At 41.4% G+C, this 11,569-nt stretch overlaps 1 protein-coding gene across 2 annotated transcripts in view; it reads right to left on the bottom strand.

Annotated features, from left to right (window-relative positions):
- Window positions 1-706: 706 nt before the first annotated feature.
- Window positions 707-11,569, bottom strand: part of LOC144989338 (uncharacterized) — a 118,594-nt gene continuing 107,731 nt past the window's right edge. Inside the window, exons 3-5 of one of the 2 annotated variants that reach the window (XM_078941589.1) lie at window positions 6,152-6,751; window positions 3,001-3,079; window positions 707-878 (exon numbers count right to left, since the gene is read on the bottom strand). In XM_078941589.1, coding sequence (XP_078797715.1) covers window positions 3,042-3,079; window positions 6,152-6,751 — 638 coding nt within the window. In that variant the 3' untranslated portion in view covers window positions 707-878; window positions 3,001-3,041. Of the gene's footprint in view, window positions 3,080-6,151; window positions 6,752-11,569 lie in introns of both variants that reach the window. The other variant, XM_078941585.1, reaches the window with a different exon arrangement.

The raw sequence follows: 11,569 nt of genomic DNA, 5'->3' as shown, positions 1-11,569 counted from the left end.
AGACCAAATATTGCCGACATGGGATTTGGGGTGACGGTATGTCTGTAGGCTCTCGACAATGTATCAAATACATCTGTCCAAAGTGCCGCGAGCACTGGGCATGACCAAAACACATGGGCATGATTGGCAGGAGAGAGATGGCATCTGCTGCAGGCATCACTGTTATGCACCCTAGGTCTAGGGGTGTGGGGGCATAACATAAAGATGAATCAAATAAGAAAAATGACCCAAAAATGCAAAAGGTAAGCCCTAAACAAAACCCACCTAATTTAATAAAGCTGCCAAAACCAATTTCTGTACAAATAAGGGTTTATTGTCCTACATGTAAAGGTGACAAAAGGAAAGAAAAAGGAGCATCAAACTTCAGGGTGAACACAGGCCAAAATAATAAACAAAACAGAACTAACTCAAATGTCAAATGCTCTATCTGACCTTCCAGAAACCAAAGTAAAAATAAATGACAGAGTCTGACCTGTCTCCCTGAACCTCAACCAAAACAGGAGAAAAACAGTCAAACAAAATGGCAGTTCACCCCTACTGCTCTACAAATAACAACAAAAGAAAATCCTGATACAAATTACCAATAAGCTAAGCTCCACCAAAAGAGTCTACACAGCCAAAGGGCCTCACACAGATTTGTCAATGGGGGGGGGGGAGTACAGACAGACAAAACCTCCAGCTAAATATTTCTTTCTTTCTCCCCCCCCCCCCCCCCCCCCCATTGGGGCAGTGGAGTGGAGATGCCAGGGTTATAAAGTCTCATCCTCCAATCATGTGCCGCCATCAATCATCCTCCCTCCAATCCTGAGCAGCAGCACCAGTCACTTGTCCTCCAATCATGGGCAGCCACAAGGCCTTAGTGCAGCCATCCAGGTCACCTGAAAAAAAAGAACAGAACCTACACACATACAAAAGTACTTTCACCCCCCTACACAAACTCTCCATATACAAAGCATTAAATACAAATAAAAAACATACACAAATACGACAAGGGTCGTAACAATCACTAATAGAAGGATGCATTTTGGCCAGTCTGGCGTTGGTATAATGGACCCTGTAAACAATCTTGCACTGAATCAATCTATGGTGAGCGCAAATAGAGGACAAATGGACAAGAGACAATGCTGACCTCCATTGTTGTTCTGTCATGTTAAGGTTAAGACTTTCTTCCCATGCAGCTTTGACAGTATTGGATGGCTTTAAAGAGGCTGTCCAAATTGACTTGTAAAGACTTGAAATGCAGCCATTAACAAAAGGGTCTTTGGAAAGAAGAACATCTAGTAGAGTTTCTGGGGGGCGATTTGGAAAATGAGGAAACAGTCTTTTAACATAGTCCCTGATCTGGAAGAAACGGAAGAGATGCTGTTTTGGGAGGTCATATTTCTTTGACAATTGTTCAAATGAGGAGAAAACATTGTTTGCGTACAAGTCAGAAATTGACTTAATCCCATTCCTGTGCCATAGTTTGAATGACAGATCGGTTTTGGACGGTTCGAATCTACAGTTTTTGTAGACTGATGTGAGGACTGAAGGATTTATAAGGCCGAACTGTTTCCTGAATTGACTCCAGATTTTCAAAGAAGTGGACACCACTGGGCAGATATGGACACTGGGAAGGGGAAGCTGCGAACACAGTATTGAGCGTAGACAAAATTCGGAAGATTTCCCTTCCAGCTGAATCCAGCTTGAAGTGGTATCATTGTTGTCATTCATCCAGAAAAGAAGTTTCTGGATATTTGCTGCCCAATAGTAAAATCTGAAGACTGGCAGGGCAAGCCCTCCCTCATCCTTCGGGGCTTGTAAAATAGTCGAGTAGAACTTCGCAAATGCCTCGTTTACACTAACTGGGTCTGTGATTATCGCACCCATTGGAGATAATATTGCTGGAATAAGCCTAGAAGATGCCTCAGCCCTTGCCTGGTGAAAGCTTCCCCTTCTTTCATACCAGGCAAGGGCTGAGGCTTGTCACCTGATTCATAGAAACGTTGTCTGGATTTGAGTAGCAGCGTTCTGACCTCCGTGGTCGAGATAAGATCAAGCTCTGTCTGTAGTGCGAGTCGTTTCTTATACAGGTCTGGATCAAAACTAGCAGCTAATAAGTGGTCTGTGTTCTTGATGTCGTTCAAAAGTAGATTTATACGAGCAGACTCCATTTTCCTCTTATTAGAAATAAAAGAAATTAGTTGACATCTAATGTGTGCTTTAGAGGCCTCCCAGAGACTACTTCTATTTGTTTCTGGCAGGTCATTTAGTTCAAAAAATAGAGTTAGTTGTGCTTGTATAAACTCTTTATAGGCTTCCTCAGCTAGGAGGACAGCATTGAACCTCCACTGGTTCAACGGGCGAGGTTGGGAGAGTATGGCCAGATCAAGAGAAACCGGAGAATGGTCTGATATAGCTATACCGTGATAGTCGACAGAAACCAGATTAGACAAAAGTCGTACGTCTAAAAGAAAAAAGTCAATTCGAGAAAAGGTACGATGAACATGAGAGAAGAATGAAAAAGATTTTCCCCCTGGGAATTTATGCCTCCATGGGTCAGTAATACCGAACTGTTGAGAGAGAGTCGATAGCATTTTGGCTGCTCTAGTGGGGGGGCAGAAGTGTTAGAAGATCGATCAAGCTGCGGATCCTGCACAAAATTAAAGTCACCACCCATGATTATATAGTGATTTTGGAGATCTGGAAAGGATGAAAAAAGCTTTGTGATAAAAGCACTGTCGTCCCACTTTTCTGCGATAAAAGGAAGATCCTTACGAAAAATCATAGCTGCACCACGGGCCCTGCAATTAAATGTGGAGTAAAAGACTTCCCCCACCCAATGCTTTTTAAGTCGCACAACTTCCTTATTAAGCATGTGAGTTTCCTGGAGAAAATAAATATCTCCCTTGAGACGATTTAAATGGGTCATTACGCGCCCCAGTTTTGTGGCATTCCCCAGCCCCTTCACATTCCAAGAAATAAGTCTGAATCTGTTATTTATGTTTACAGAAGACATACCTCAAACATGATCTGTAATTAAAGTGATGGGCGCAGACATGTTAGGTCGGAAGGGCAAGGCTGGTCTCTGTAAGGAAATCTGAGTAAAACGAGAGAGAGAGGAGAGAAAAAAAAAGAAAAAATAACCCAATAATAATAAAATAACATAATAATCTTGGCCTGAACACCCCCATACATACATAAAAACAAGAAACAAGTGTCCATTGCACAAAGGTGTCAACACCTAACAACGGGACTTCCCCCTTTAGTCCAAAATCCCCAAATCCCCGAGTTTAAAGGCACATTATAATTGTCCCAATAACGGAAGTCAAAATTACCCTTAGAAAAGTGTAACTAGACTAATTGTAGCAACTTAAGAGAAGAATAAATAAACAGTTAAAATGAAAAAAAAATGTATAATAAAAAAATAAAATAAAAACCTAGCTTAGGAAAATATCGCAGTGTGAATAGTAATAGCAACCTTTGGTTATACCACCACTTGGTTGAGAAGGTAAAAAAAAAAAAAATATATAGGATCAAGTTTTCTCGGCAGAAATATTGCACAAACCATTTTCTTTAAAAGTGCAAATAAGCCGTTAAAAAGGTGTGTACATGGCAAAAAGGAACTAGTACCAGGTCACATATTGTTACTAGTTAGATTTAGGAAGGGACTGATCGGCATCATCTCGGCAGCGACGAGAGGCAAAATCGGCAGCATCTTTCACCGTGGGAAGATGTTTCCTGGAGCCGACCTCCATCACGACAAACAGCTTAGCTGGGTACCTCAGAGCAGGCTTGTGGCCCAGCTGGTAAAGATTCCTCATGACATCTCGATACTGGGTGCGCTGCTCCAAAACCTCCGGACAGTAATCCTCCACGATATGGATAGGAGAGCCCTTGTAGGAGAGATTGCCCCGAAGTCTGCGAGCCGTCCGCACCACCAGCTCACGAGTCTGAAATCGGTGGAAGCATATCACGACGTGCCGTGGCTTACCGGCGGGCCCTGGCTTAGCAGCTAGTGAGCTGTGTGCACGGTCTAATTCCGGAGGAGATGCTAGAATGTCAGCGCCAAGCACTTCAAAAAGCAGCTGTGAAAAAAAAGCTGTTGGTGTAGACCCTTCAATATTTTCGGGAAGTCCAAAGATTCGGATGTTGTTGCAGTGGCTCCGGCCTTCGAGATCAATTAGCTTAGCCTTTAGCTTAGCGTTGTCTGCCGCAATGGCTGAGAGCGCGGTCTTCATTTCCGTCACCTCGACGCTGGTAGAGTCGGCATACTGTTCCAAGTGGGTAATGCGCTCTGTATGGTCATCAACTGTGGCTTGAACAGTGCTCAGTCTGGCCTCGTACCTTGCGTAGGTGTCAGCTCGGACTTTGTTTCCGCTAGCTTAGCAATCAACACAGCAGTGAATGCGCTAACACCAGCCGCTTCTTCCCTCTCCTGCTCGTCTTTTCTGCTTTTTTTGGACATGGTTGCTTAGGTAAGCCGTTGAATTAGTCCTTGTAGGGCAAATTTTGATCTAGTTAATTAGGTGGCTTAGTAGAAGTTAATAAAAGCGGGGAGCTCGGACACACGCGTCTACTCCATTCGTCAACACCGGAAGTCCCCTAAAATAATTCATTTTGTGAAATGTTTTACAACATAGATTGAAATGTATTGATCCTTTTCTTTTTTGATTTTGATAATTGTGGCTTAGAGAAGATGAAAACCTAAAAAAAGCTGTCCAAGAAAATCAGGATAAGACGAGACAAGACTTTATTGATACCCGGAGGGAAATTCAGTTGTTACAGCAGTCAAACAAGAAATATAGCAGTTTGAAAAACAAAGAGTCAGTAAAAATTAAAATGGTAATAAAAGTGGAAATAAAAGTACACGTCATAACTCAATAGTAAATCCAGCAGCAGTTTCAACAGTTCTGAACTGTCTCATTCTATAGTCTAACTGCTGTTGGGACAAAGGACCTCCTGTAGCAAATCATATATCAAAACAACTAAAGTTTTTTTATTTTATATTTTAGAAAAATTCATTTCTAAGCATTTAATACTCACTTGTGCCTCCCTCTGATGAAGTTATTTCATCAATATGGTGTGGAGGCCATAAGCCTGTGGCTCTACGTACATGAAATGACAACTCAGGTTGCTATGGAGTTTATTGGAATATTGGGGTTTTCCCCCAGCAGTTTTAAGCATTAAAAGCTTTTTTTTTTAATATTTAATTTTTCTGAGATACAGAACCTTTCCCCCTATAAAATAAAGCCTTCTGCTGTGGTACAGAGGTTGAGAGGTCGACCTCTTATAAGAAAAGTTTCGAATTTAGAGTATACACTAAGTTTCTACATTATCAAGAAAAAGTCCTACAAGTTGTGTCTTTTGAGATTAGATACTAGACTAAAACTTTTTTTACATTCTTTACAAGAAAAAGGCTTTTCTCCTGTATGAGTTCTCATGTGTCTTTTGAGATTACATACATGACTAAAACTTTTTTTACATTCTTTACAAGAAAAAAACTTTTCTCCTGTGTGAGTTCTCATGTGTGATTTGAGAGAAGATATTTGATTAAAACTTTTATTACATTCTTTACAAGAAAAAGGCTTTTCTCCTGTGTGAGTTCTCATGTGTGCTTTGAGATGATATATTTGAATAAAACTTTTTTTACATTCTTTACATGAAAAAGGCTTTTCTCCTGTGTGAGTTCTCATGTGTGCTTTGAGATGATATATTTGAATAAAACTTTTTTTACATTCTTTACAAGAAAAAGGCTTTTCTCCTGTATGAGTTCTCATGTGTCTTTTGAGATTACATACATGACTAAAACTTTTATTACATTCTTTACAAGAAAAAGGCTTTTCTCCTGTGTGAATTCTCATGTGTGTTTTGAGACTAGATCTGCGACTAAAACTTTTATCACATTCTTTACAAGAAAATCTCTTATCTTCTGCATGGATTCTTGCATGAATTCTGAACAGAGAAATGTTACAAAAGCTTTTACCACATTCTTTACAGATATAACATCTTTCATCAGACCCAGTTTCCATGTAGTCAGACAGGTTAGTAATTATTCTTGAGTTTTTACCAGACCTGATAGAGGAAAGTCTCTCTTCTTTTTGAGATTGTTTGTATTTCTTACCAAGATTTGTCTTCTTGGGATTTTTTCTAACATCAGAGTCACACTGACCTGCTGACATGTGAGAGCTGTCCACACTTTGGACATGACTTCTGTCTCTTCTCTTCCTCTGATCTCTGTTCTGTGGGTCTGTCTCTTCATCTGTAGTTGATGTTGATTCTGTCTCTTCATCTGTAGTTGATGTTGATTCTGTCTCTTCATCTGTAGTTGATGTTGATTCTTCATGTTGGTTTCCTTCTTCATCCTGACTATCAGTTACATTAAAGCTCTGCTGATTGTTTAGATCTGCTTCACTGTTCTCATCTTCCTCATAGGTAGGAATCTCCATCAAGGTATCAGTCTCCAGCTTTAGATCAAGCTGATCTTCAACCTGACTGATGCAGAGTTCCTCTGGTTCCTCTTCAATCTGTGGAGGTTCTGGTTCCTCCTGTTCCTCTTTAATCTGTGGAGGTTCTGGTTCCTCCTGTTCCTCTTTAATCTGTGGAGGTTCTGGTTCCTCTTGAATCTGTAGAGGTTCTGGTTCCTCTTTACTCTGTGGAGGTTCTGGTTCCTCTTGAATCTGTGGATGTTCTGGTTCCTCCTGTTCCACTCTGAAGTTCTTCTGCTGGTTGCATTGATCTTCCTCTTCAGTCATCCAATGCTGAGGGAGGCCTGCAGGGACACAAACACAACAAGGAGCCTTTTATACGTTTCCAGGACTTTTGGATAGAGCTGTCACGCGGTGATAGACCAGCAGTGTTGCGGTTAACCGCAGCCCCCTCCCCCCCATAAAAAAAACACAATATCCCCTGGTCCCAAATGAATACAATTACAACGCAGTATTCTTTATTAACAAATAACAGTAACTGCTATGTACCTAACTAATTAACTAACTATATAGGTCACATGTGTCAAACTCAAGGCCCGCGGGCGAAATGTGGCCTGCCATGTCATTTTATGTGGCCCGCTAGTAGGGCTGTGACGATGACCTCATCACCGCATCACCGCACTTTTTTTTCTTTTTTTAGTTCAGCATATGGTCCGTGATTGGAATTATAATAAACACATTAAACACATTCATCTTTGCTGATAATTTACTTTTTCTGCTAGTCCAGTGTTCAGACTTTCCTTCTTTCTTTCAGACTGTTCTATCCTTTTCTCCCACCACACCTGTCTCTCTCTCTAGTCGCACGCCCTCTCACTGTCTGCCCCCTGCGCTGCACGTGGCACGTGGCTCCCTTGCACACACAGGAGCGCTATCAGAAGCACACAAACTCATTCTACAACAGAAGTTCCCGTCTCACGAGGAAATACAACAAATTTACTGCGTTCTAATTATTTATTTCCATTGTATTCATTTTCTTTACAAGCAGCGCGCCGTCTTAAGTGCGCTACACGGCTGCCAGCCAGAGGATTTTGTGTGGGGTTTTTTTTGGGGGGGGCTGCGCTTAACCGCGACACCGCTCCCCCTGGTGGTTCATCACCGCGGTGATCAAAAATCCGACACCGTCACGGCTCTACCCGAGAGAGAGAGCATAAAAGATTTTAATTTCTTAAAATAAAAAAATAAAAATAGGTGTGTATTTATTCATATCTAGGGAGAATTGGACTTGAAATATCGGATTGAGCAACTAAATATTAGGACTTAAACACTGTCCATATAACCTAACCTGACAGAATCAAATGTCAAAGGATTTATGCTAGAATAACAAGCAAACATGTTTCTATGCAACTGTAAGTGTCACTTCAAAAAGTTATGATAAATAAATAAATGAGTTATTTAACACTGCGGAGTAGTTACATTTATTTTTCATTACATTTAGTAACATATATATGTTATATCTGGCCCTTTGAGGACAGCTCCTATGCTGATGTGGCCCTCGGTTAAAATGAGTTTGACACCCCTGATATAGGTGTTGTAGAATGAGTATGTGTGTGTGTCAGCGGCTCGAGGAAGGAGCGCACACAAGTGTGTTGGGGGTGCGTGTGAATTCTTCGGCAGTGGACCGCTCTCTAGCTGCACTTCACCTGTGCTCTCTGGTAGGGCTGTGACCACCGCACTTTTTTTTAAAGTTTTTTTTTTTTTTAGAGTTTTGCATATGCTGCATGATTGGAGCTATAATAAACACATTAAACACATTCATCTTTGCTGATAATTTCCTTTCTCTGCTAGTCCAGTGTTCAGACTTCAAGGGTTTCTATAGGAAACCTTTTATCACTCTTCTTCTCTCCTCGTCGCACCCGCCCGCGCGCTGCTGTCGCTGTCTCTTAGAGAAGCATGTGGGCACTCTACTTAAACACGCACACTTGCGCTGTTAAGAGCCACACACACATCCTTCTACAAAAGAAGTTTCTGTCTTGCGGGGAAGTTGTCAGGTGGGGAAGGCTGGTGAGCAGGAAGGACCCAGAATGCAGAGGCAGGAGGTAGGGTTGGGCGATGTCCCTTAAATTGGCAGTTGATGATGTTTGCAGTCAACCATCGGGATGGACGATGATATCGTCGGGGGGGTATTTTTAATTTTTCGTTCTTATATAATTGCTATTCGTCATTTTACTTTATTACTTTATTTTATTTCCCAAATAATGACACATCTGCGATGATCCAGTCTAAACTGAGGGAAGTGACTTAAAAAAAATAAAATAAAAAAAATAGAAAAAGATGTGATCCGGTCCTGCATTTGATTAGACCGGTGGAGTGAGCGACCGTGTCTCTAGCAGAGCAGACGGACTTAGAGTTTTGTGTTTTAGGGGAAGTAAGGATGCTTTGTAACGTGTGGGAGACTTAGGACTATGATCCGTCCCGCAGCTCTATGTGAACGAGCAACCGGAATTTAGGAGAAGCAGGTCTCCCGGTAAAAGTGTGTCGGGGCAGAGCTCGGAGCGCTAGTTTAGCTAACGCAGTGTGTAAGCTTCGAAGCAGAAAGGCCGCTCAGTCCTTAGAAACCGTTCAAACATTCGTGTTTCCAGTCGTGTCCCGACAAAATAAAGGCTGATGTTATTCCCACATATTTACGTACAGCCAAGATGCAGATTGCAGGGTTTCACGCATGGATTTTATGTTCATGCTAATGTTGTTAGCCCGTGTTAGCATACTACTAATCCTGGCTTCCAGCTCCGTTTTTCAACAGACAAAGCTCTGATCACACGGATTAAAATTAAAATGATGCGCGAACAGGCGCTTCATAATAACCGTAACATTAATAAAAGCATGTTTAGGAGATCATCTCGTATATTACCGAGCTGACGTATCTATGTATGTAGCCGCTCGGCGGAACTAAGTTTCACTTCCGGTTTTTAAAAACACTACAGCGCATTAGCGAATGATTTATTCCGACCGAAACTGTGACCCATGTGAATGTTTTTAAAATCTGAAAAAGTTTTTCTGGGCTCATCTACACGGTTGGATTCTAATCCGACCATTGATCCCATCAAGATATTTTGCACATGTAACCGCGGCTTATGGGGTTGACTCGCAGCGTGACGGGGGCGTGGCATCATGATGGTGTCTCTCCATCACGATGGACGATGGTATCGTCCATCGGCACAACCCTAGCGGGAGACAAACAGTTCCAGGGCAAGGGGTTTAATTAACATAAGGCTCTGCAGAGCAGGGTAAAACAAAACAAGACTCACTGTGGGCAAAACTTGAAGACGTGGCAGGAGACAGACATGGACAGCAGGGACAAGACTTATATACAGACAGGGCAGACAAGACACAGGTGAACATGTTTAGGACAGATTGGGACAAATGAAGTAAAACTCAAAAACATGACAAAACAGGAAACCTTTCAAAGTAAAACAGGAAACAGAACTCAAACATGACAGAACAAGATACAAAGGAAAAACCAATACAAAAGAAACCCAAACCATGATAGTACCCCCCCCCCCCCCCCCCCTCAAGGAACCGCACTGAGGTTCCAAAAGTCAACCAAAGAGGAGGGGCAGGGCTCGACATAGCCATTTGTCCGCTGGCCCGGTCCTGTTTTTCGAGCAGTACGGACCACAAGACTTTATTTTTCACTTGTCCGCTCGGGCCACTAAAATATCTAACGGTTAATATATTTTTCACCTTTTTCAATAAAGTATATTTTGCGAAAACGTGTAGATTTACCTCGTCTTCATAATTTACTTTCTCTGCTAGTCCTGTGTTCAGACTTCAAGGGTTTCTATGGGAAACCTTTTATCACACTTCTCGTCTCCCACCTGCGTGGGCGGCTTTCACTGCCGAGCACCACGCGGCACGCGCTCACTCTACTTTTTTTTCTTCAAACTTTATTGAATGTAACAATTCAATACAAAACAATGTTAAACAGCAACAACGAAGGAACAAGCCAGTGGGTTTACATTTTACGCAGATATATTGAAACTGACACAAAGATCAGCACGCCCCCTGGTGGGTTTTCACCGCGATGATCTAAAATCCGACACCGTCACTGAAGAGAGACTGAAGTAGGGCTGCACGATATGAGGAAAACTTGCGATATGCGATATTAGTGATCAATATTGCGATAACGATAAATTTGCGGTAAATAAACAAATAGAAAAATAAACAAAAACATCATTCCCATTTCATTGCAACAGTTTAAAAATTATACTCCAAATGACCCTCATCGACATGGGGGACAAACGTCAGGGTGGCTAACCCTGGTCCTCAAGAGCCTCAACCCTGTCTGTTTTCCAATTCTCCCTAGACTGCTCGATAATGATAACCAAAATCAGGTGTGTTCAGTCAATCAGGATGTGAAATCACTTGAGTCAGCCAATCAACAGCAAGCTGGTTAAGGAGAGCTGGAAAACAGGCAGGGTTGAGGCTCTTCAGGACCAGGGTTAACATAATAGGCCTCCATCTGATTGGTCAACAATGGGAAGGCGTCCATCTGATTGGTCAAAGCATAAAGGCATTTATTTGATTCGTTAAATGCTTCAAGCTGCTAGAAGATTGTTTTAACACATTTTGGGTTTGCGATTTATTGCGATATTCGCCGTCTTTTGCGATATGCATATTGCAGAGCTGGATATTGCGATGACGATAAATTTGCGGTATATTGTGCAGGCCTAGACTGAAGCATGTCAGAGATGTGGAAGACATGGCAGGAATAGATAGGAATATATTAGATGGAGTAATGGGTGGAATTAGTAGTATGGACAGCAAGATATTTAATGAATGCATTGAAGATGAAACTGTATGCACTAAGCTTTAAGATGAATGTCAAAGAATCAAAGGCAACTCCAAATACCTGAATTTCAGACTCTAATGCAGTATAATGTCAAAGTACTTCATTTTGATTTTCTTTACAACACTGTAAGCAGTAATTATTTCTAGTTAGCTGAATGATCTCAGTAATTTTATTTTATTTAATTTTTCAATTATTTAATTTAATTAAGTAACTAAAGTAACTAAAAAGTAAATGTAACTTTGCAACAGTAACAAAAAGCAGAACCTCAAGGCAGTCAGAGCAAAAAAGTCAATAAAACTTCTTAACTATTGAT

This window comes from Oryzias latipes, chromosome 2 (genome assembly GCF_053564925.1).
Source record: "Oryzias latipes strain Hd-rR chromosome 2, Olatipes_Hd-rR_3.1".
NCBI lineage: Eukaryota > Metazoa > Chordata > Actinopteri > Beloniformes > Adrianichthyidae > Oryzias > Oryzias latipes.
The sequence above is the reverse complement of the archived record's forward strand: the minus strand, read 5'-3'. Positions and strand labels throughout refer to the sequence as shown.